This window comes from Echinops telfairi, unplaced genomic scaffold (assembly GCF_000313985.2).
Source record: "Echinops telfairi isolate 266 unplaced genomic scaffold, ASM31398v2 ScPeMD7_70;HRSCAF=299, whole genome shotgun sequence".
Lineage (NCBI taxonomy): Eukaryota > Metazoa > Chordata > Mammalia > Afrosoricida > Tenrecidae > Echinops > Echinops telfairi.
The window spans coordinates 65,152,539-65,176,215 of record NW_022103968.1 but is presented as its reverse complement, the minus strand read 5'-3'; the positions used below and the strand labels follow the sequence as shown (position 1 = coordinate 65,176,215).

Below are 23,677 nucleotides of genomic sequence, written 5' to 3'. Positions count from 1 at the left end.
AACGGGTCAGATACTGAGCTCATTGATAAGTGAAGAGCAGGTGTCAATACGCCCCTGAAACTCTTCAGAGACCACCTGGGGGTGGCAGGCTTAGGAACCAGTGGACCCAGGACCCTGGGACAAATGCTCTGTGTGCAGGAGCTGGCCCTGAAGAACCAGGTTTGGAGCTGTTCAATAGATTAAGAAACTGGTCAGAGATAGAAATCCCAGTTGTAGCCCCCGAGCGTCACCCAAGCCGCTCCACATCTCCCTCCTCCAGGGCTGTGGAATCTGCTTTGAAATGTTCTCTGTCCCTGACCATCCTTCGGACAGGCCCTCCCACTGCCTAACCTTTGCACCCGTTCTAATTGCCCTGATCTCATCCTGACCTCCATCGCTATGTTTAAAGTCCACCTGGAGGAGCACACAGGTTGAGAGCTCCCGATAATCCCTTTCCCAGTCCTGTCTGACATCTGACCTGGTGGGTTGTTACCTGGACTTCCCGGGACACTGGCTGGGCTTGAAGAGAGACCTCAGGAGCTCCCTGGCCCACAGGATGAAGCTGCCCGTGGGTTGTTTGACACTGTGGCTCTGCCTGGGGGGTGGCCTGGCTCAGAGCAGCACCAGCCGTGACGCAGAGGAGTCCTACGCAGACTGGGGCCTGCGGCACCTCCGCGGCAGCTTTGAGTCTGTCAACAGCTACTTCGATTCCTTCCTGGAGCTCCTGGGGGGAAAGAATGGAGTGTGTCAGTACAGGTGCCGATACGGTGAGTGTGTGGGTTCAATTTCGGTAAAAACTGTCACTGTCATGGACCAAGCAATTACAACAGTCTCCTGTGGATCCCCTCTGGGGTAGGCCCACAGGCTTAGCACATGACGGTGGGGCATGTTCAGGCACATTTGAACTTCAGCTAGACAGTGGGCATCTGTCGGTATAAGTGTGCCTGGTGTCAGATCTGGGACATACTGGAACTAACAATGATTCCTTGTTCATTGGAATTCATGTCTCACTAAGCTTCCTGACTCACAGGAGCTTTGGGAGACTTATTCCCGGGGTGGGGGGTGGGGAATAGCTTCCTCAGAAGCTCGGGGCTGAGCATGGCAGTGGCATTCTCTGCTCAGCCTGCAGTAGTTGGGTACCTCTCTCCCAGCTCTGTCTCTGATGGGCATCTGTTTGCTGCATCTCCCAAGGGAGCTGTTGCGGACACTGCCGTTCCATCAACTTGTGGCAGGCCTTCTGCTGCCAGGAGAGGCGTGCTGCTTAGCGGGCCCGGGGGCGACCCTTTAGGCCTGGGACAGCGGGGGTGTTCATGAAAGAGCCCCTCAGTTTTGTCTGAGGTGTAGACACCCCATGGTGCCAGGTTGCCAAAGAGCGATCCCATGGGAGGGGCTCCTCTTCTTTCATTCTGCCCTTGGGGAGCAGGGTGCAGAGTCCGGGGCCTGGAGGGTGGTGGCGAGGGAGGCAGGTGTCATTTCGAATGGAAGTGAATGCTGTTTAAAACATTTACCACCTCAAGTAGCATTAGCTTTGTGGTTTAGTTTATCAAATGTTCCCTCATGAAATTAGGGATGAAAATGATGCATCTGTTTAGCCTGGCAGGAAACTGTATTTGAGAAGCACGTGTCAAACACTCAGAAGATTAGTCTCCTCTCCTTACCCTCCCACTCCCCCACCCTTCCCCTAGCCTAGCTTCTCTCTCAGTCTGGGAGCAGGAGAGATTGCTTCCTGGTAAGTTAAGAGTGATCAGGAGCTCATGGCTAATCATAGTTCCAGAGCCCAAAGGTTTGCAGCACAGAAGAAGTTCCACCCGCAGCCCTGCTCCTGTCCATTCGGACTCAGCGAGACCCTGTAGGACAGAGTGGAGCTGCTCCAGGGGGCTTCCGAGGCTATATGTCTTCAGGGGTACCGAGAGCCTCGTCTTCCTCCAGGGAAGTAACTGGTAGGTTTGAAACAATAACCCTATGGTTAGCAGCCCAATGCTGAACCCACTGAAAAACATAAAGGAAATCGTATATCTTCTGTGAATATTTCATAGTTAGAAGCCTGGCCTACGCTGGGACAAAAGGAGCCCTGGTGGCAAAGAAGTGGCTTGGCTCTAGCCCAAATAGTGGCAGTTCAAAACCACCAGCTGCTCTTCAGGAGAAAGATGTGGCTGCCAGTTTTCGATCAAGACTACAGCCTCGGAACCCCTCTTAGCAGCTCTCCTCTGATCTATTGGGTTGCTATGTGCTGGAATGAATTCAATGGCCACCGGCCCCAAATCATATCTGGCCCCGCAAGCCACACGCTTGTTCACTGGGAATGGGACAATGGCCATGGTGAGCTCTGTCCACTTGGTTTGCATTGAGGAACAGGAAACCTGTTAGGGACATTAGGCATTTGAATCCATGCAACCCCAAACCGATATCTACCATTTAACACGTGAATCCTCCCAGAAGATATTTACAGAACAAACACGAAGCCCTCTTCCTTCCTCCACAAAATAGCATTCAAAGATTTCAGCACGGGTTGGTTACTAACCAGGTCAGGTCGATGTTGGCAGCAACTGGAGGGGGGTGGGAAGAGTCAACAGAGTAAATTGGAAGACAAATACCTCCTCCCTGTGCAAAACAGAACCTGGCAAAGAAGGAGCTGGAAAGAAACCTAGGGAAATACAAGTGCAAGCCTTGGTTACCTCTGCGACAGAGACCACGTGGGAACAAATGGCTAACCAAAAGATGGGCCGTGCAAGTCGGCCCAGAAGCCCTTTGGGAGAAAGCCTGGCAATCTACTTATGAAAGGCCAGCCATTGAGATCTCTCTGGAGTCCACATGGGATCGCCAGGATCAGAATCCACTCCCTGGCCATTGTTTTGTCTGTGGGACCCAGTGGAGCTGGCTGTGCCCAAACAATCCGGAATATATAGTTTCATTGCTTGTGATTCAAGCAATCTTCTCAAAAGATAATAGCTTTTGGGTTAGCTGCGATAAATCTCTCCTGCATTGAATCTCCTGGGGGGCTTATCAGAATAGGATGTTGGGCCTCGCCCCATGGGTTTTGGATTCAGTCTGTTGAGCGTGGAAGGAGCCCTGTTGAATAGCCGTGAAGTGCTTGACTGACCTGCTCCCACCAGGCTTCCCAAAGCGAGAACCAGACCCCTTGTCAGGGTCTTGCTCTGGCGCCCCGCTGCCCTCGGAGGCCAGGAGGCCACGGAGATCTGCCCCAGAGGGTTTCCAAGGCTGTAATCTTCCGAGAAGCACACTGCCACATCCTACAGCTAGCAAGGCCTATGGGGACCATTAGGCTCTGTCACATGGGTCCTTATAAGTCTAAATTGACTTCAGAGCTACCACCCAGGGCAGGTCTAGGGTGAGGCTGTTGAATGTGCATTTCTAAGAGGTTTCCAGGGGACGCCGATGCAGCTGGTCCTGGGATTACACTTTACAGAGTTTTGTCACAAGGAACAATTTCACAACAGTTAGACTTCCAAGGGGGGAAGTGTTCTGTTTATGAGCTAGTTACTGCTACTTCAACGACCCTTCTCTACTTTGGCTGGATTTTAGAATTCTCTGGGGAATGTAAACAAAAATCTTGATATTTAAACCCATTAGAATAACTGTGGACTGGACCCAGCTATCAACAGTCTTAACATTTCCCAGGTGATTGTAAAGTGCGAGCAGTATACAAGACCACTTTACAAGGCGATTTGTTGGCGAACTTCAGTCACAGGCTGCATTATTCCGGCAGAAACGTGTGTCTGTATTGATCTTGAGCGGCCACGGTGGCAGGCTCACATTGATTCCCACGTGCTTTATGGGGAAAACAATTTCCAATTCAGACACATTATCTGTGCTTGTCAAAGGATTGGACAATAAATATAATGAGATTTAGCTTGTGCAGGAGCACCTGATATTAAAGCATCTGCTTCAATGCAAATGATAGTCCCTTGAGACTCTTTACAAATGGCAATTCCCTCTCCTCACCTTCAGGAATTCTGATTTAGTGGGTGGGTGACAAAACCCCACCCCATGGATTTTAGCTCTGAGCGACCCTCTAGGGCGGCAGAGTAGAACTGACCCAGTGGGTCTCCAAGGGTGTCTATTGACTGAGGCAGGTGGCCACTGATTTCTCCCACGGAGTAGCGGCAGATTGAACTGTATCAGCCCAGCGCTTTAACCACCGTGCCACCAGGGGTCCTTGGGTCTATGCTGGTGGTGGTCTTGTATGCTGTTGACTTACAGCAGCCCTATAGGGCCCCGGAGAACTGCCCCATCGGGTTTTCAGGAGCGTCACCTTTACATGAGCAAAGTGCTCCCTTGTTCTCGTGTGGGGAGACCACCGACCGTATGTTGGCCCCTGTGCTCTTGCAGGTTTATGGCGCAACCCTGGCATCTGAATACTAACAATTCAAAAAGAATTTGAAGGGATTGAAGTCTCTTATTAATAGGCTTAATTAATGGGATTGAAATCCCATTACTGGTGACGTTAGGCAAATGACCTACTACTTTCAACCTGGAGAAAGACAAGGCTTTTTTTTTTTTTTAACCCTAAAAGTCCCCAAAACCCACAGGGGCAATCCTAACCTGTCTTATAGGGTTCCTATGTCAGAATCAACTTGATGGCAGTGAGGGATGTTTTGTTCATTTGATTTTTGGTTTCGACCTTGGTTTCCTCATAGAACTGTGGTTAATAATATTCACCCCACAGGGTTGTTGTGAGAATTAAACATAGCAAAGCTTTGGGCTCTGTGTGGTATGTGGCAGGCACCAAACACATGTTATCAGTGTTATGAGAGAGTGAGCAGATTAATTGTACATTCAAGTTTCTTCCCGTTCGCGTTCAACAAAACATGAAAAACATGGAAATCCCAGTGGCTGGATAACGCCTTCTCAGTTTCGGGAAGAAGGCCGGCCATTGCTGCTTATAAGGATTGTACCCTGGAGAAGTAGAGCCAATTCCCTAACTCCAAGTTAGAAAGAAAAAGAGAAGTTTAATTTTAAGAAGGTTCAACCTGAGAGGAAGTTGACAGCAACACAGCGGTCGTGACTGTGTCCCATTTGAAATCAGAATAAAGACGGTTTACTTTTGAACTTACACCCTGGGGAGTCACACACAGATGCTTCACTCAGGTCTGAGATACCTCGTCTAACCCAGGTTCTAGGATAACCGTCTGAGCAAGCAGACACAACAATATGACTCTGTCCTTGGCCTTACCACTTGTCTGACCGTTTGCCGTGCTGGGGGGGCTTACATGTGGCTGTGATGCTGGAAGCTCTGTCGCTGGGATGTCAAATACCAGCAGGGTCACCCGAGGGGAAGGGTTTCAGCAGAGCTTCCGGACTGAAAACAGAGTATGAGGAAAGAATAGGCCGTCCACGCAGGAGGAATTAGCCCCTGACAACCTTATGCACAGCAGTGGAACGTTGTCAGCTCCAGTGCCGGAAGACGAGCCGTCAGGCTGGAGGGCTCAGAATACGACTGAGGAAGAGCTGCCTTCTCAAGGTAGAGTCCACGGTCACGACATCGGAGGCAGCAGAACTTTGGAGACCTTCGTTTGCTCACGGAGCACAACTGAAAATGAGAAGAAACTGTGGTAAATACCCATTGATAACTGGAACTTGGAATGTATGAAGTATGAAGCTAGGAAAATTGGAATTCATCAAAAATGAACTGGAACACAGATAGATCTGGTGTCGGCCACTTTGAATCAGATAATCATAGGGTGTACTGTGGTGGTAATGACAAATCCAAGAGGAATGGTGTAGCGTTCATCGTCCAAAAGGACGTGTCCAGAGCTATCTTGAAGTTTCATGCTGTCTCTGATAGGGTCCTGTCTGTGTGCATACAAGGAAGGCCAGTCAATACAGCTACTATCCAGATGCATGCACCAATTACTCACACTAGTGGTGAAGAAACGGAAGAAGCCTACCAACTTTTTCAGTCTAAAATTGATGAAATGTGCAAGTGAGATGCATGGATAAAGACTGTCGATTCGAATGTGAAAGTCGGACACAAAGAGTAGATGGGAGATAGGGCCTTGGTAGGAGAAGTAAGCTGGAGAATGCACGACAGACTTTTCCAAACCAGTGAGTGCTTTGTCACAAGTACCCTTTGCAACAACCTAAATGGCACCTGTGCATGTGGACTGCTCCGGACGGAGCACACCGAAAGCAAGTGGACGACACCTGTGGGAGGAAACCAGGGAGAAACTCACTATCAGCACCTAAAATGAGGCCAGAGCTCGACTGTGGAACAGACTGTCAATTGCTCACAGATAAGGTCAAGTTAAGTTGAAGAAAATTGAAGCGGGTCCCCAAGAGCCAAAATATGACCTTGAGTATTTTCCACCTGAATTCTGAGGACATCTGGAGAACAGATTTGACTCATGGAACATTCATGACAGAGCCCTGATGAGCTGTGGAATGACATCAAGAACATCATACCCGAAGAAAGCAAAGAAGTCGTTAAAAGGTCAGGAAAGAGAACAAGTCCAAGTGTATGTTAGATGATACTCTGAAACTGCTCTTGATTATATAACAGCAGGGTAATCTACCACTTTCTACCCTAGTTAATATTTTGATTTAAAAAAAATCATTTTCCTGGGAGCTCTTACAGATATCATAACATTCCATAGTTCAATAGTGTCTTGACCTTGCTATAAAAAAATGGAAGAAATTATGAAGTCAAAGAACTGAACAGAAAATTTCAAAGGGAGCTTGAGAAGACAAAACAAAATATATATTTTTAATTTATTATATATTTTTTAAAATCATTTTATTGGGGGCTCATATAACTCTTTTCACAATCCATACATACATCCATTGTGTCAGACACATTTGTACATCTGTTGCCATCATCATTCTCAAAACATTTGCTTTCCGCTTGAGCCCCTGGTATCAGCTCCTCATTTTTTCCCCCTTCCCTCCCTGCTCTCCCCTCCCTCATGAACCCTTGATAATCTATAAATTATTATTTTGTCATATCTTACACTGTCTGTCGTGTCCCCTCACCCACCCCTCTGCTGTCCATCACCCAGGGAGGAGTTTAGATGTAGATCTTTGTAATCGGATGGTTACCGCTTTCTACCCTAACCTCCCTCCACCCTCCCGTATCACCACTCTCACCACTGGTCCTGAAGGGATCGTCTGTCCTGGATTCCCTGTGTTTCCAGTTCCTGTCTGTGCCAATGTACATCCTCTGGTCCAGCCAGATTTGTAAGGTAGAAATGGGATCATGATAGTGTGGGGTGAGAGGGAGGAGGGAGCATTTAGGAACTAGAGAAAAGTTGTATGTTTCATCATTGCTACACTGCACCCTGATTGCTTGCCTCCTCTCTGCAACCCTTCTGTAAGTTGTCTACAGATGGGCTTTGGGTCCCCCTCCTCATTCACAATGATTTGACATTTTGTTCTTTGATGCCTGATACTTGATTCCTTTAGCACCTCGTGATCGCACAGGCTGGTGTGCTTCTTCCATATGGGCTTTGTTGCTTCTGAGTTAGATGGCCACTTGTTTACCTTCAAGTCTTTAAGACCCTAGACACTATATCTTTTGATAGCCGGGCACCATCAGCTTTGTTCACCACATTTGCTTATGCACCCATTTGTCTTCAGCGATTGTGTTGGGATGGTGAGCATCATGGAATGCCAGTTTATCAGAACAAAGTATTCTTACATTGAGGGAGTACTTGAGTGGAGGCTCAAAAAACAAAATATTATAATGAAATGTGCAAAGACCTAGAGTTAGAGAAGCAAAAAGGAACAACACTCTCAGCATATTTTAATCTGAAAGAACGGATGAAAAAATTCAAGCCTTGATTTATAATAATCCAAGATTCCACGGGCATAATATTGAACGATGCAGGCAGCATCAAAAGAAGTTGGAAGGAAAATACAGAGTCGCTACACCAAGAAGAACTAGTTGCCATTCAGCCATTTCAAGAGGAAGTATAGAAACAAGAACCAATTAAGGGTACTGAAGAGAGAAGTCCCACCAGTGCTGGCAGCATTAGCCAAAAGCAATACTGCGGGAATTAACGGCATACAATTGAAATGCTTTGACAAGCTGATAAATTACTGGAAGCACTCATTCACCTATGCCAAGATATTTGGCAGACAGCAAGCTGGCCAACTGACTGGAAGTGATCCATATTTGTACCTATTCCAAAGAAAAGTGACCCCCCAAATGTTGAAACTATAGAAAAATATCACACGGAAGTGACTTTTTGCTACAGATGATTCAACAACTGCAGCAGTGCATCAGCAGGGAGCTGGGAAGTCGAGCCCACTTCAGAAGCGGTCATAGGAAAAAGGACATAATTGCTGACATCAGTTGGGACTAGTTGAAAGCAGAGAATCCCAGAAACATGCTTTCTTGTATTGGATTGACTCTGCTAAGGCATTCCACGGCGCCTATCAGTACAAACTATAGCTAGCGTTGAGAAGAGCAGGAATTCAGAGTCCTTATGGTGCTCATGGACAAGTAAATTGTTCGAACAGAGCAAGGGAGTGCAGCATGGTTTCCAGTCAGCAAATGTGTGCATCAGGGTTGTCTCCTCTCACGATGGTAATTCCATCTGTGTGCTGAGCAAGTGCTCTGAGCAGCTGGGCGGCCTGAGGAAGCACACAGCATCGGGATTGGAGGAAAGTGTATTCCCAATGTGCAGACCACACAGCCTTACTTGCTCAAGATGAGGAGGACTTGAAGTGCTGCGAGGATTGCAGTACTTCTAATGGAGAGCACAACTCGTGTGACGGAAACCCAACTCTTCACAACTGGACCGATGGGTAACATCATCATAAATGGAGAGAAGATGGAAGTTGTCCAAGAAGTTCATCTTTCTTGGCTCCACCATCAAAGCTTATGTAGGCAGCAGTCCAGAAATCAATTGACTTCACAGCACTGGGTGCGTCTGCTTCACAAGCTCTCTTTAAAGTGCTGAAAAGCAACGATCACACTTTGAGGACTAAAGTGGACCTGACCCAAATCCTAGTATTTTCAATTTCCTTATAAACAGGCGAACGTTTGGCAATAAATAAAGAAGACGGAAGAAAGCTTGATGCATCTGAATGACAGCACTGGCAAAGAATTGAAAGCCCCAGGGACTGCCCAAAGGACAAGCAGATGTCTTGGAAGAAGTACAGTCGGAATGCTCTTAGAGGCAAGGGTGGACATGTGATCAGGAGAGACCAGTCAGCAGCTTAAAACCACCAGCCAAGACTCAAAAGACAAGGCTTTCTACGTTGGTAGAGAGCTACGGTCTCAGAAATTCCCTCGGGCAGGGCTACTTTATTGTACAGGGTCCCCAAGAGTCAGAATCGACTCGATGGTGAACTTGCTTTGGGTTTTCAAACCGCCAGCCTGTCAGCTCCATCCCTATACATTCGTACCACCTTTCTGGGAGCAAGGCTCCATGCCCTCTCCTTTCCAGAGCAGCCAGTCTTTCCGTTAGGAGCCAAATGGCTCACTGCTACGGCACCACAAATACATTTTCTGTACCTATACATTTGCTCATTGTAGACATATCGTATCAAAAGTATCATACAATTGAAGACCTTCTCTGACTTCTTTCAGTTTGTGTAATGTTTTCCAGATTCATCTGTACAAGGAGGTTTCAAAAACCTGGTGGAAAAAATAGAATTAAAAGATAATGGATTTTTTTCCCACGAAATCTTGAAGCTCCTCATATATCAGCACTCCAATGATCTGGTTTCCAAAACTCTCTGCAGTTTTGGTCCCTTTGGTGTTTGTTTGTTCGTAGTAGAGTATATCTCAGAGGTGCTCGGTCCGTGGAGGTCACCTTCAGAATATGAACCCGGGATCAATGAACCTAGAGGGACAGCAAGTAGACTAAGGGGCTCAGGGGGAGGAGGTGAGGGTGGTGGTAAAAGGGAGACGATGTCAAGGAGTCCATGTAGAAAAAGAATGCTTGGAAACTGATTGTGGTAGCAATCATACATTCTACTTGAGGTGATTGAAATTTGGAATGATATTATACCTGTATTAAATCACAACTAATTAAAAAAAAAACCCTGAATGGTAGAGTCCATAAGAGGCATCAGCTATATCTGAAACGTTCCTTTTATTTTTATTTTTAACTTTTTATTGTAAATTAGATGGACATTAATAGAGCAGATTAATTTTCCGGTCAATAATTCATGCACAGTTCCTTTCATATTATTGATCTACAGTCCCACAAGGTAGCATCCCTTATGCCATTTCCTCCCTGAGTTTCCAGTTTCCTTCCCACCTTCTTTCCAAACACTTCTGACCTTTGTCCTTGTGGAAACGATGCCCTTTTGATCTTAAATGGTTGGTTACTCTAAAGTGCGCATACCTTCCTAGGAGTATTGTTCCTCTCTTATTTGGCTGAAAAGTTGAGCCAGGGGAGCGAGTTCATTTTCCCACCAGAATGATGACTGTGTCGTCCTTAGTCTTGGAGGCTCCACCAGACGCTATCCGGCCGCTCAGCCTGCTGCCCTGTTTTTATGAAACATTTCATTTAATAAAAGTAGCCTCTGAAACAAATTTGTCATATGTTAATATGCTGGTATAGTGGGTACATAGCTGTTTGTTTCTCTGATTTCTGTTCATTTTGAAATGTTTCATAATACAAAATAGTTAAAGATGAACTATGGTGGGAGATGTGATTTTTAAAAATAAATCCAAGGAATGCCGTGTGCTTTATGTTGAGGGCTCTGCTCACCCTCTTTCGCAGTCCAGTGCCATGTCCAAGGAGCCTGGTGGCACCGTGGACTTGGTGCTGCTTTGCCAACCCCAGACTGGGAGCAAGAGGGGCTGTCTGCTCCTGAAGCCATCCACAGTCTCAGCGTCCGTGGACAAGGTCACCGTGAGTCAGAATCCACCAGTGAGTTGGTTAGGGCTTGCAGTTTGGTTATGGATTATAGGTTATGCTGTATCAAGTGTTTCTTAAGAAAAGGGCAAGAAGGAGGGCCAGTGATAAACAACAGCACATGCGCTTTGGAGAGCAACATGAATTCTGAATATATACATATATCGTATTTCCTCCTGGCCCTCTATGGCCTTATGCAAATCACTTAATGGCTTAACTCCATTTTGCTTTTCTGAAAAAATAGGATGGCAATACCCACTCCCATGGCGTCCTGCCATCTCCAGGCAGAGTATCTTCAGCTGTGGCGTCTGCCACGGAAACAAGACAAGCCGTGCTCCACGTTTGTAAGCTCGTACAGCGTAGCTCAAAGGCCGTGTAGGACAGACCGGGCATTAAAAGCTTTTCAGACTGCTCCCGCTAGTCCGATGATGCAATTGCCTGAACTGCTTCACAGCGGGGCTTTCTTTGCTCTTGGCCCCGGAATGCTTTGCCTACTATTTTTATTGATTTAGGTTTTGGTCTACTACTGCTTTATCTTTCTCAGCTTCTTCCGAGACATTCTGAACGATTTTTGTAATCCCGTTAAAATTCTAACAGCTGAAGCATGCAGCCACGTGGTGCTCCTGTGCTGTGCGCGGTGTGTAGTCGGACGGTGGGGAGTGGAATCAGGAGCGTGGAGTTTCAGCTTGGGTTTGGCCATGGTGTCAAGGGCGTGCTCTTAGCAAGCGACATCAGAGCTGCTAGTAAGCTCATGTTCGTAAACTACGGGGAGAGCAGGAGGGAGATGTCATCCTGGGCCAAAGGCGGATGATTCCTTGATCACAGATCGCGTGCTCGCCATCAGCACCACCACCTGCGTTAGAGGCGGACAGATGGTGAGGAACAGGGACTGACGAAGGAAAACTTTTGAATCTGCTTGTGGATCATTTGAATGTGATGAATGCTCCCAAATGCTTAATTTCTAAATATCCCTGCTTCTTTCCTCTCTTCCTTCTGCTAGGAAAGGCACCCATGCCGAGGCCTGGGTACAAGCCCCAGGAGCCCAACGGCTGCAGCTCCTACTTCCTGGGTCTCAAGGTACCAGAAAGTGTATGTACTACTAACATTATCTTCTTCACCGGTGGCTGATACTAATCCGACAATGGAAAGGAACTGTGGAAGCATGGGCGGTCACCCGGGGGGCTGCAAGACCAGAAGCCCCCAGCCAGTCCATGGGAGCTAGATGAGACCCTTGATGCCCGTCAAGATTTACAGCCTGGAAAACCCACAGCGTTCGGGCCCAACATCGCCATGAGTCTGAATTAACTCATGGTAATGAGTTTTTAACATTCTAAAAAGTGATCTGAGAATCATGACTGAAGACAGTGATCAGAAGTTGAGCTGTGTCATTGGTTATTTTTAATTGGCAGGGAGATGCTATGCAAAATAGATACCGTATTGCCTTTGCCCAGAGGCAGTTGCCCCGCAGACAAGCCCTTCTATCAGAGGAGTTTGTAGGAAGTGCAATGGGCTCGGCTGTTCGCCAAGTCGGCCGCTCTGCCTTGGAGGAAAGGCCTGGTGACCTCCTTTTGACAAGTCGGTCATTGAAGACCCATTGGAGCGCACATGGGCTCACCACGGGACAGTCGACTTGACCCAACTGGCTTTCGTGGGCCAGACCAAGAGTCTCCCTTTGCAGACAGCAGCTGGGCCCTATGCTCTGTTTGCTGTCTCTAAATTCATGACCTTTCCAGCAGGGTGCGGTACTGACTGAGACTGGCTAGTAAAAAGTGCTAGAGGAGTGTTGTCAGGAATTTTGGAAATCAGTTGTGCACCAGAAGTTTCAGATCAGCTATGTTTGGGGTATTTACAGCATAGAAAGCTGAGAACACTATAAATCAGCACAAACCCCCTCATCTCATTGTTTATGAAACATTTACGAACACCCCACCAACCTTTCTCAAACTGTAGTCCTCCCCTAGAAACACAGTACTCAATCAACGTATCTTAAGGCCTCCTGGAAACCATTTCCCCTCCGTTTTAGAAAAGTGATTTCATGCAAAATGTAGGTGAAAGAATTTGACATTGAAACTATGATTTTGAATTATGCTTTACTCTGGCTAAACCCCATTTCTGCTGTTTCAAGAGGTTTTGCTTTGTAATGATTTTCTTAGCAGCGTAACTTACATTCCTTCCTCCGACTAAACGGCTGTTCACCAAAATGGCTTATTTGTACAACCTGTAGAAAGGTCTCTTTCCTCAAGGAGCCTGGTGATCATGTGGAATAAGGACTGGGTTGCCAACCACAAGGCTGCCAGTTCAAACTCTCCAGCTGCTCCACAGGAGAAAGATACGGCTGTTTGCTCCCATAAAGGTTTAGAGTCTCATAAACTATAAGGAGCAGTTCTACCCCATCCTACAGGGCTACTCTGGGCAGGAATTGATTTGATGGCAGAGGTTTGGGGTTTTGATTGCTGTTACTCTGAGTGGACTAGAGAAACAAATTTACAGATATTCATGTGTATAAGAAAGAGCTTTATATAAAAGAGCAACTGTATATTGAGAAACATCCCAGGCAAGTCCAGATCAAGTCCAAAAGTCCAATATTAGCCCATATGTCTGGTACCAGTCTATAAATTCCTCTTCAGACTCACATAACACATGCAATGATGCCAAATGCAGGAAGATCATAGGCCAGTGGGTGGAAAGTCTGTGGATCCAGTGGCGGTAGAAACATCTCAGCTCTGGCGTGGGTCTCCACATGGCTCCTCCAGCTCCAGGGCTCTGGCTCCATCAGTGTAGCTCCTTGTGGCTTCTCAGCAGGAAGATGAAGTAGAGTCTGTGTGGATTTGGCCTCCAGTGAGCTATTTATATCCATACAGCCTCCAAATGCAGTCATCAAGCTGCCACCTGATTGACAGGCTGAACTCCACCCCGTCTCTCTTAATAGTTTCACGTTGACACCAGATTATGTTACTACTGCAATTTCCTGACGGCCGTGTTCTTCCATTTGTGAGAAAATCATCCTTCTATTCTGATTTTGTTAGAAAAAGAAACTTGACTAATGACGGGTTGGAGATTTTTCTTCAATCAAGGTGTAGTACGTCTCTGGCGTCTGTGTACGTAGATGTACTACACGCAAGTGCAGCCTTGTCCACCAGCCCCAACCTGACGTGGACACAGGAGAGACAGTCCGTGGGAAATATCTGTTGGAGAAACGACATGTTTCCCCTCATTTAGTTTACTTGATACCTATTTAGTAGTTATGGAACGGCTGTGCATTTAATTTTGGGTGAGAGGTTTTTCTGTTTACCAATCAAAAATCCCATTTGAACCCGTTTTGAGAATGTTTTTCATCAGTGGCATTGAGATTTGGTCCCTGTTCATCTCATTCTCAGTGGTGAGGTGTCTGTGGCTTGAGGAATAAAGTATGGGCAAAGGGGTTTCTTTCCAGGATCAGGTTATGAGAATTCGTTTGGGGTGCAGAGCTGAGGGGTTTGCCCTTTTCAGTGAGCTGGAAGGGCTCGTAATATCATACTGTTTGTTTGCTTAAAAAGGCATTTCAAACTGCTAAATACACCTTCCTTTAGACGACATTAGGATTAAAGTGAAGAAAAGGGAACAAGTGGAAATCTTTTAGTAGTTGATTAATCAATTCCCACCCACACCCAGAAACCAACCTCTCACAGCTTGCATCCAAATTCAGAAAATATGCCAAAGATTTTCAGATGCCTACCTACGTCTAAACTCCCCCTGTTTGGATTTCTGTATTACTCTTCTTTAATCACTGTTTTGATCATGTCTCTTTCTTTCATAAGGGTCTTTGTTTGGGTTTTTTTGTTTTAAATCAAAGCTTACTAGTTACTTTGGAAGTTAAGATAGTCCATCAACTTGCCTTTATATCTAATTACAAAAAGATTATGTACATAAACTCATAGGTGTTTCCCTGCTGAAACTCTTAGGAGATGAAACAAACTATGATCACATGCCATATAACATCAATTAGGGAACTGTCTGACCACATCTACATCCATGGTCCCAATCCCTGTAAAGCCTGTTGTACTGAAAATTCAGGGTAAAAACAAGGAGAAGTCAAAAAGTATTGTTTCGAAGTGAGGAAATGTCTGGCCTCCTTCAGCCACAAAGCAGAGAGGAAGAATCCAATTCCACATCTCCAAAGGATAAATCCTAGTAGCAGAGGTCAGACATGTCCACCTCCCACATTCTTGACCTTTGTCTGACACCAACCATCCTTCCATTCCACTCTATTTCTCTGCTGAGTTGGCTAAGCCATTGCAATGGCTACCAGAACTCACAGACAATCCTCACCATGGATAGAGTTTATTAGGGAAGCCAACAGCTTACAAGGCAGGATCAGAAATGTCATGGTTACAGTTCTTTTGCCTGCAGCACTTCCCAGTCATGCCAGCAGGCACCTCAGCCTGGTTCTTGTTCTCAGGCCCTTGGCCTCTTCCCTGCTCTGGCAAGTATTAGGAAGCTCTGGTAGAACTCATCAGCGCGCGGGAAGCCTTTCTAGTTCCTCCCATGCCAGCTGTCAAGCCTTTGACAAAAGTCAACACAATATCATGAGCTTTAACTGTTAGCATTCCAGGGGGACAGAGCAGAGTCCAGGGCCATGCCATGTCCTCTCCATCACTCAGACTCTGCCTGATCCATGACGGGTCCCAAGACAAAGGCACCCTACTTTGCCAGCCAGCCTCCTGTTCGAAGGCACCAGCTTTACAAAAGCACAAACATACAGACTTACGGTTTCTAGCATAGGCTCTATCTAGAGCATAGTTTCCCAAAGCTATTTGGCCTGCCATTCCCTTTTCAGAAAACAAACAAACAAATAACAAACAAGCAAACGAGAAGTCTGGGCTTCCTTGGCAAAAATTAAAAAACGTTTGTACTGTAGTCCATAGTCTAGGGTAAGTGTAAACATCGGCTTTTGCCACTCCCCTGGCTCATTCCAGCACCCTCGCTGCGCCCCCCACCCCGCCCCCAGGGGATGGATCACCCACTTTTGGAAACACTGATCTAGGTCTGTACACTTCAGAAGGTTGTGTTTCTGTCCCTAACTTTTCTCTCAGGAACCCTAGTGGCACTATATGTTAGATGTTGGGCCACTAACCACAAGGTCAGTGGTTCAAACTCACCAGCCATTCTGAGAGAACAATGAGGCTGTCTGCTCCCACAAAGATGTGCAGTCTCAGAAACTCCATACTCCAAATGCACTATGAATTGGAATCAACTTGATGGCAGTGGATAACCCTTCCCTGAAGGACTCTGTGCCCTGTGATTCCCACCTCACCAAAATGACAGTGCGCAGCCTCAAGAGACTCAAACGTGTTCCTTTTAAACAAAATGTGTGGGAACAAAAAGTCTGAAAGGGCAAGATCAGGATGTAGTGAAGTTCCCCAACAAAATTCCCTTAGGATGGCCCTTGCTCCCCTCACAGAATGAACAAGGGCCTGGTTGTGACGGAAATTATTTTCTAGGTGCAACATTCTTGATCTTTTCTTTATTAGTACACTTTTCAATTTTCTTAAAACTTTTAACTGAATCTCCATCACCGTCTTGTGTCCTGTGAAAACATCTACCAGGAGAGCCCCTTTGGAGTCCTAAGAAAGAGTTGCCGTCATCGCCCCTGCCTTGAGCTGAGCTGACCGAGCCGATCTTCGTGAGCACACCGTTTTGACTAGATGGTGCTCTCTGGATTGTATCGGCAACTCCAAGACTCATCTCCAGTCGCAGCCAATCAAGTCGCCTCCATTAGCTTTGCTCTTACTTGAAAGTCCGATGAAGGGATCACGCTTCGTGCAACACTCTGGCACCCATTGAGCCCAACGCTTGCTGAGGTCAACATAGCTACTTCAATCCAAAATGTCAAGCCATGTGACATCCACATCCCCCAACTCCAGGAGCGAGAGAATCACGGGAATGTCTTCTTCCACCAGTTTCTGGACGTCAACCAGGTTCGTCATTCAAGACTGACGTCCGTCATTTGGCTCATCTCTAAGGTCTTCCTCACCTTTCTGAAGATGCTTGACCTATGTGAAAAACTCTTGTTTTCTGTGGGGCACCATCAAGATTTGAAAAGATATCTACTTGCGTTTTGTTAAAAATGTTATATTACCCCTGACTTCAGAATGGGATTGTTTCCCCCCCTCATGGCACAAAAGTACCCTCCGCTCACCCGGATGTTAACTGGAACAGCAGCAAAATGGTTTGACTTACCCTGGACGCTCAACTCTGATTCTTAACATCTATAGGCACACAGCCAAGCTGCTCCTATAGCTCTGTGTGGGTGGCTCCCTGATAAATGCTGGTGACTTCTTGATGAATCGCGGCTGGCTTTTTCATACATTTCAGTGTTACTAAACATCACATGGAAACATTAACAGAAGATTTGGTTGAATTCAAAAGTCCTGCGATTCTACCTGCTTAACTACCCTCTGCTCTCCAGATTTATCACTGTAGCAATCTGTCAAATTGGAAATTCCTAAGACCTAAAAGGAAAAGAAGTAAAAACAGGCCATTCAGAGACACACATTAACCTAATGACGAACTTGCAGTTAAAATGCATCGTGTCTCCATCTGATGGGTCTTGGTACGGAGCAGGAATCTGACTACAGATGAATTCAAAACAAGGTGGCCGGGGTTGCCTAAGGTCCTCGGTCTGGACGTGGCATTCCTTCCCTTTACTTTTCTTTCTTCCCTTTTCTCCAGATGGACTTGGGCATTCCGGCAATGACCAAGTGCTGCAACCAGCTGGACATTTGCTACGACACATGCGGTGCCAACAAGTATCGCTGCGATGCAAAATTCCGCTGGTGCCTCCACTCCATCTGCTCTGACCTTAAGCGAAGTCTGGGTTTTGTCTCCAAAGTGGAAGGTAGGCATCTTGGCGGCATTTATTTTACTTCCTACTCAGCAAGCTTTGTTGGGTTGTTTGTTTGGAGTTGGAGGCGTTGTTCCTGATTACACATAGACCCCACTGGACTTTATAGAATGCTAACAGCAATCTAAGAAAGGGTTAAGGAATATTCTGGGCACTTCTTCACTAAAGTTCTGGCTGTCCTGCCCAGGAGCTGCTGGCGCCTCTCCTGATGGAAAAGTCCGCACCAAAACCTTCCCAGAGCAATAAAAAGACATCCTTTAAGAACGGAGGAAGAGTTGCCCAACTGGCTGTGCTGACCCCATCCCTGTTAAATACTTTTTCGTATTGGCAGTTCTTCTGCATAAAACTGCTTGGTTTGATTTAAGCCCCATTTTCCTTATTTTATTCCCAGTAAGGGCGGGACATTTAGAGACTATCTTTTTTTTTTTGCGTGTATAAACGTCTATGAGAATGATTACTTTTAAACACGGCTTATTTCCCCAGTTTCGACCAATTTATCTTGGGAAGTTTTCGTCACTTATAGCCTCTGCAGTCAGACATGACATCTAGCTATTAGCACCGCACTGTTGTAGATGGCGAAGGTTACATCCAGGCTTGTGAAGGGTTGGACTCATGCCACAGGAAGTTCACAATAGGAGTCTTGGATCCTGTTCAGAGATCAATGTCTAGAGGGCAATCTTAAATTGAATGTGGAAAGACGTGAACATATGAATAATTGAAAGGGAGTATCAGTATCTGGATTTATAAAGGGCGAAAAAACTACCTCCTGCTAATCTAGGGTTAGGTGAAGTTACTTCCTCCAAGCAATGCCCTATTGACTTTGTCTCCTAAGTATCTCTGTGATAGACCCACTTGCCTGGTCACTGCAAATTAACCCAATCTAAGGGTCCTAGTTAATGTATTTTCCTTATCAGAACCACATGCATATTTTACAATCACAAGCTTGGCTGTCAATGCGGCTGGGTCAGCCTTCCTGGTGTGGTAGTTCTGATGTCCTCGCCCTCATGAGGAGGTCAGATGTAATACAATTACCGCTATACATGAGGAGATTGGATATAATACAATTACCGCTATACATGAGGAGATTGGATATAATACAATTACCGCTATACGGAGAGCTGCTATGGGTAACCGATCAGTCCACAGTGAATTTTCTGAGGTGTGTGGCCTGCTTCAAATATATACAGATGTTCTGGAAAAGTTCTCTAGCATTTTGCTCATTCTGGATCCTGTATCTATCTCTTGACATCTTATCTCTGGGTTCTTGAGACTTGAGCCAGCAACCTACCCTTTGACCTGCTGATCTTGTATTTGTCAGTCCCTGTAGTTACCTGAGTCAGAGAAGCCCCAGCCTGATGTCTGACCCATAGTCTAGAGACTTGCCAGCCTCTGTATCCATACGAGCCATTTCCTTGTGATAAATATACACATATACACATATATAAGCTACGTTGGCTTTGCTTCTCTATAAAGGCTACCCTACAATATTTGACACCAGGATTGGTTCTAGAGAAACAAAATTGTAAAGTTGAGATTTTGAAATTGGGTCTTAATTCTACCTAGTCCTTTCTTAACAAGTTTTCGTTTTATTGGCATATACTTCATGTATCATGCGTTATACAAGCACATCGAGAAGATCTGTACAATTATTAGCACAATCAACTTCAGAAGGCTTTCTCCTCCTACTCATTGTTAGTTCCCCATTTCCCTCACCCTTCTCTGACATGCCTCTAGATAATTATTAATCCAGTTACTCTACATATGTATTTACCTCTCTTGGATTTCATCTACATAAACCCATACAAAACACACACAGGAAGCAGACCAAAAGATGAAAATCAACAACAGTGATTAGAGAAAACATTAAAAACACTAAATTGAAAAGAAAACAAACATTAAAAACTGAAGCAACTTTAAAATGGGTCAAAGGGGACATCAAATGACAAGGCATTACATTTTAACCTAACTACATCGGCATCCTTGACTTTGTAAAGCTCCCTCTCTGACAGCAAAGCCATTCACCTCCATGGACTGTGGTCAGAGGGGAGTCCAGAGACTGAATCCATGGGGGGCTGCTGCAGATGGATTTGGGGTTTCCCCTGCAAAGTGAAGGTCTGGTACATTCGGATTTGGATTTTATTATGTACAATTCAGGCTGATGTGTTTCTTCCATGTGGACATCTAAGCCTTGCTTAGATGACTGATTGTCTTCAGACAAGCCTTTAAGACCCCAGGTCCTATTCTTTCGGATAGCTGGGCACCATCTGGTTTCTTTCTTTTTCAAAAATCATTTTATGGAGAGCTCTTACAATGCTTCTTACAATCCATCCATCAGTTGTTATCAGGCATATTTGTACATATGTTGCTACCATTCTTTTCTAGACAGGTACTTTCTATTGAGACCTTGGTATCAACTCCTCTTTTCCCCGCTCCCTTCCACCCTTGTGACCCCTTGATAGATTATAAAATATTATTATTTTCATATCTCACACTGATCACTATCTCCCTTCCCCCATGGTTTCTGTTGTTCTTTCTCCTGGAGGGGTGTGTGTGGTTGTGTGTTGATCAGCACCCCCTTCTTCGCCTCTTCCCCGCCCTTCACCCCTTCCCATCTGGTGTCTCTCTTCCCATTCCTGCTCCTGGGTCTCCTGTGTTCCGACCTCTTATCTCTTATCTACAGATGTGCACATGCTCCGGTCTAGTCTGAAGTGAGAGCCATCACTGGGGTCATGGTGGTGGAGGGGAGGAAGCCTCAAGGGACCAGGAATATTGTGTCTTTCATCGGTGCTTCACTGCTCCCTGGTTGACTCATCTCTTAACTGTGACCCCTCTGTGGGGGGATGTTCCATTGTCTACAAATGGGCTTTGGGTCTCTGCTCCGGTCCCCCTCGTTCTTAACCATATCATTTTGCTTGTTGGATTGCTGTTACCCGGTCCCGCACTGTCTGGTTTCTTCTCCACACTTTGCTCTAGCATCCATATGCTCAGTGCCTCTTCATGAGGGCGAACACCGATCACCACAAGGACACAAGAACAAACTCTTCTTAGGTTGATGTTACAGTTAAGTGGGAGAGCAAAAGTCATCAATCTCTCTATGGCTTGTATATGTCGCTAGCTCACTTTAGGGAATTACAGTGAGGACATTGGTGGGGAAGAAGCAAAGGGATCCCAAAGCTTGGGATGGGGACGTATGGGCAGACGTTCAGGAAGATGGGGGTACCGGGCCCCCAATTCCATTGAATCACTCCTACCTGCAGTACTCCCTCACCCCCATCTGAAGAGACAACTTCATTTTTGCTTGCTAACCCATTATCAGTAAAACCCTTGTCTCTCCTACCCTCGTTTGGTGAGCTTACCTGTTTCAGCTGAAGTGATTCCTGGGACATTTTTGTGGGCATCACTCAAGGCAGATACCTCACCAGACATTGCTGAATGTTCCTAGGACACACCCCCATGACCCATTTTTACTTCTAGACCCATACCTAGACCTAACAGTTACAAAAAGTGATCGTGGGCTCAAGTGGGAAGAGAATGAATCGAAAATTATGATGGCCGCATATGTGCAAATGTGCTTGACACACTGGATGAATGTATTGATGGTGATAAGAGCTGTAAGAGCCCCCAATAAAAGCATGGGGGGAAAAAATAAAAGAAAATGAAAAAAAAAAAAAAAGGAGTTCCAAAAAGTGAAACACAAACTGTGGCCAGGAAGAGGTATGCTACATTCCGAAATAACTGCCCGCTTTTCTAATATGTATGAATAGAAAATTACCTTAAGGGTGTGGGACAATTGTGCAAGGAATAAAAACTTAAAGTTAGTTTATGTTCTGAGCTTATTGATATGGTCCCACTAAGCACCAGGCATCCTGAGCTGTCCGCTGGGTGTTGTCTGACCCACAGCCTCATCCAGTTGGATGAGCACGCAGTTCTCCATTATTAAATGGAAGTGATTTATACAAACTCAGGCCTGAGCTGGCCCTGAAGTTACCAGTAAGCTGCATAAAATAGTGGCCCAGATGTCCACGATCTCTACTTTCATCACATTATCTCCCGGCTCCCAGTCTGCACCTATGGCTTTATGATCAATTGACTGAGAAAGAGAAAACTCACGCCTGGTTTATAGTTGTTTCTGCACAACATGCAGGCGGTACTCAAAAATGGGCAGCAGCCCTGCAGTCCTGTCCTACGGCCTCCCTGTAGGACAATGGTGAAGGGAAAGCTTCCCAATGAGCAGAATTTCAAGCAGTGAATCTAATTGGTCATTTTTCTTAGAAGAAGGAATGGCTAGATGTACCAATATATACTGCTTCATGGACTGTGACCAGCAGTTTAGTTGGATGGTCATACACTTGGGAAGGGACGTGATTGGGAACTAGGTGATAAGGAGGTGTGGGGAAGATGTATGTGGATAGACTTTTCAGAATGGGCAAAAAGAGTGGAGATAGTTGTGTCTCGTGTGAATGTTTGCCAAAGGGTGGCCTGAGCAGAGGAGCATTTTAATAATCAAGTGGATAGGATGACATGTTCTGTGGAAACCAGTCTGCCCTCTTTACCTAGCCACTCCTGGTGAGCAAAGTGGCCATGGTGGCAGGCACAGAAGTTAGGCAGGGCCACAGCAACCTGGATTTCAACTCACCAAGGCCATCTTTGCCACAGTCACTGCTGAGGGCCAGTCTGCCGGCAGCAGAGACTAACTTTGAGTCCCTGATGTGTGACCATTGCTTGTGGTTATTAGCTTGGTGGCAGGTTGACTACACTGAATCACTTCCATCATGGGAAACAACAGCATTTGTCTGGACTGGAATAGACACATACTCTGGGTATGGAGTTGCCGTGCTTGCATGTCCAGGACTACCACCTGTGGACGTACAGACTGCCTTGTCCACTGTCATGGTCTCCTACACAAACATCACCTTGGTTCAAAGGACTCGCTTTAGAGCAAATGAGATTCCGTGGTATGGGGTTCAGTGGTCTCACCATGTTCTCAGTACCCAGAGGCAGCTGGCTTGCTCGAACACTGGAATGATCTTCTAAAGATATAATTACAGTGCTATTTGGGTGACAATACCATGCAGGGTTTGGGCAATGTTCTCCAGGAAACTGTATTTGCTCTGAACCAGAATGGAAGGAATAGCACTGTTTCTCCAATAGCCAGAACTTGTGAGCCAGTTAATCAAGAGGTGGAAATGTGAGTGGCACCATTCTTTCTTATCCTAGTGAGCCACGCACAGCATCTTTGCTTCTTCGGTGTCTTGGATCAGGTTTCTTATAGAAGTGGACCAATGTAGTTTCTATATGTGTAGATAGAGCTTTATTTCAAGAAATGGCTCCTGCAGTTGTAGAGGCTGGCAAATTCCAAGTTCAGGGGTCAGATGTCAGGCTAAAAGCTTCTACCACCTCATGTAGCTGCAGAGATCGATGGCCCACGGTTGGTGGGTTAGATCCAGGCTACTGGCTGAGGGGACAGGTGGATGTAAGATGGCAAGCAGCTGGCACACTGTGTGCAGAGGGTACGACTTCCAATATCAGCAGGCTGGATGTATGGATTGGGATAAGAGTTGTATGAGCCCCCAATAAAATGATTTAGAAAAAAATATATATGCCTGATATAATTGATGTATGGATTGTCATAAGAGATGTAAGAGCCCCCAATAAAATGATCTTTTAATTTAAAAAATGCGAAAAAACCCAAAAAACAAAAACAGAGCACTTCCAACCCCTGCCTTCACATTCTTCCATAGGGTCCTCTTTCTTCGCAATGAAATCCAAATGCTTTTGTAAGGCGCGCATCGGCCTTCCTGATTTGGTCTTGGCCGATTGCTCCAGCATCATCTCGGCGACTCCAGATCCCTCTCCTGACTCCTGTTATCCCAAACTCCTTGGGTTGATTGTGCATGCCTTTCTGCCCAGGTACTCCTTCTTGAAACACCCTCAGCATTCTTTCGCTCTCATTGAAAACAGAGTAATTGAGATACAATTTGCC

General features: G+C 45.9%; 1 protein-coding gene across 4 annotated transcripts in view; it reads left to right on the top strand.

Annotated features, from left to right (window-relative positions):
- The first annotated feature begins 414 nt into the window (after positions 1-414).
- PLA2G12B (phospholipase A2 group XIIB) overlaps positions 415-23,677 on the top strand; it is a 26,288-nt gene continuing 3,025 nt past the window's right edge. For 2 of the 4 annotated variants that reach the window (XM_004701157.2, XM_004701156.2), the window contains exons 1-3: positions 415-746; positions 11,812-11,900; positions 17,523-17,688. In XM_004701157.2, coding sequence (XP_004701214.1) covers positions 536-746; positions 11,812-11,900; positions 17,523-17,688 — 466 coding nt within the window. In that variant the 5' untranslated portion in view covers positions 415-535. Of the gene's footprint in view, positions 747-10,698; positions 10,827-11,811; positions 11,901-17,522; positions 17,689-23,677 lie in introns of those variants that run through there. The other 2 variants (XM_045291491.1, XM_045291492.1) reach the window with 2 other exon arrangements.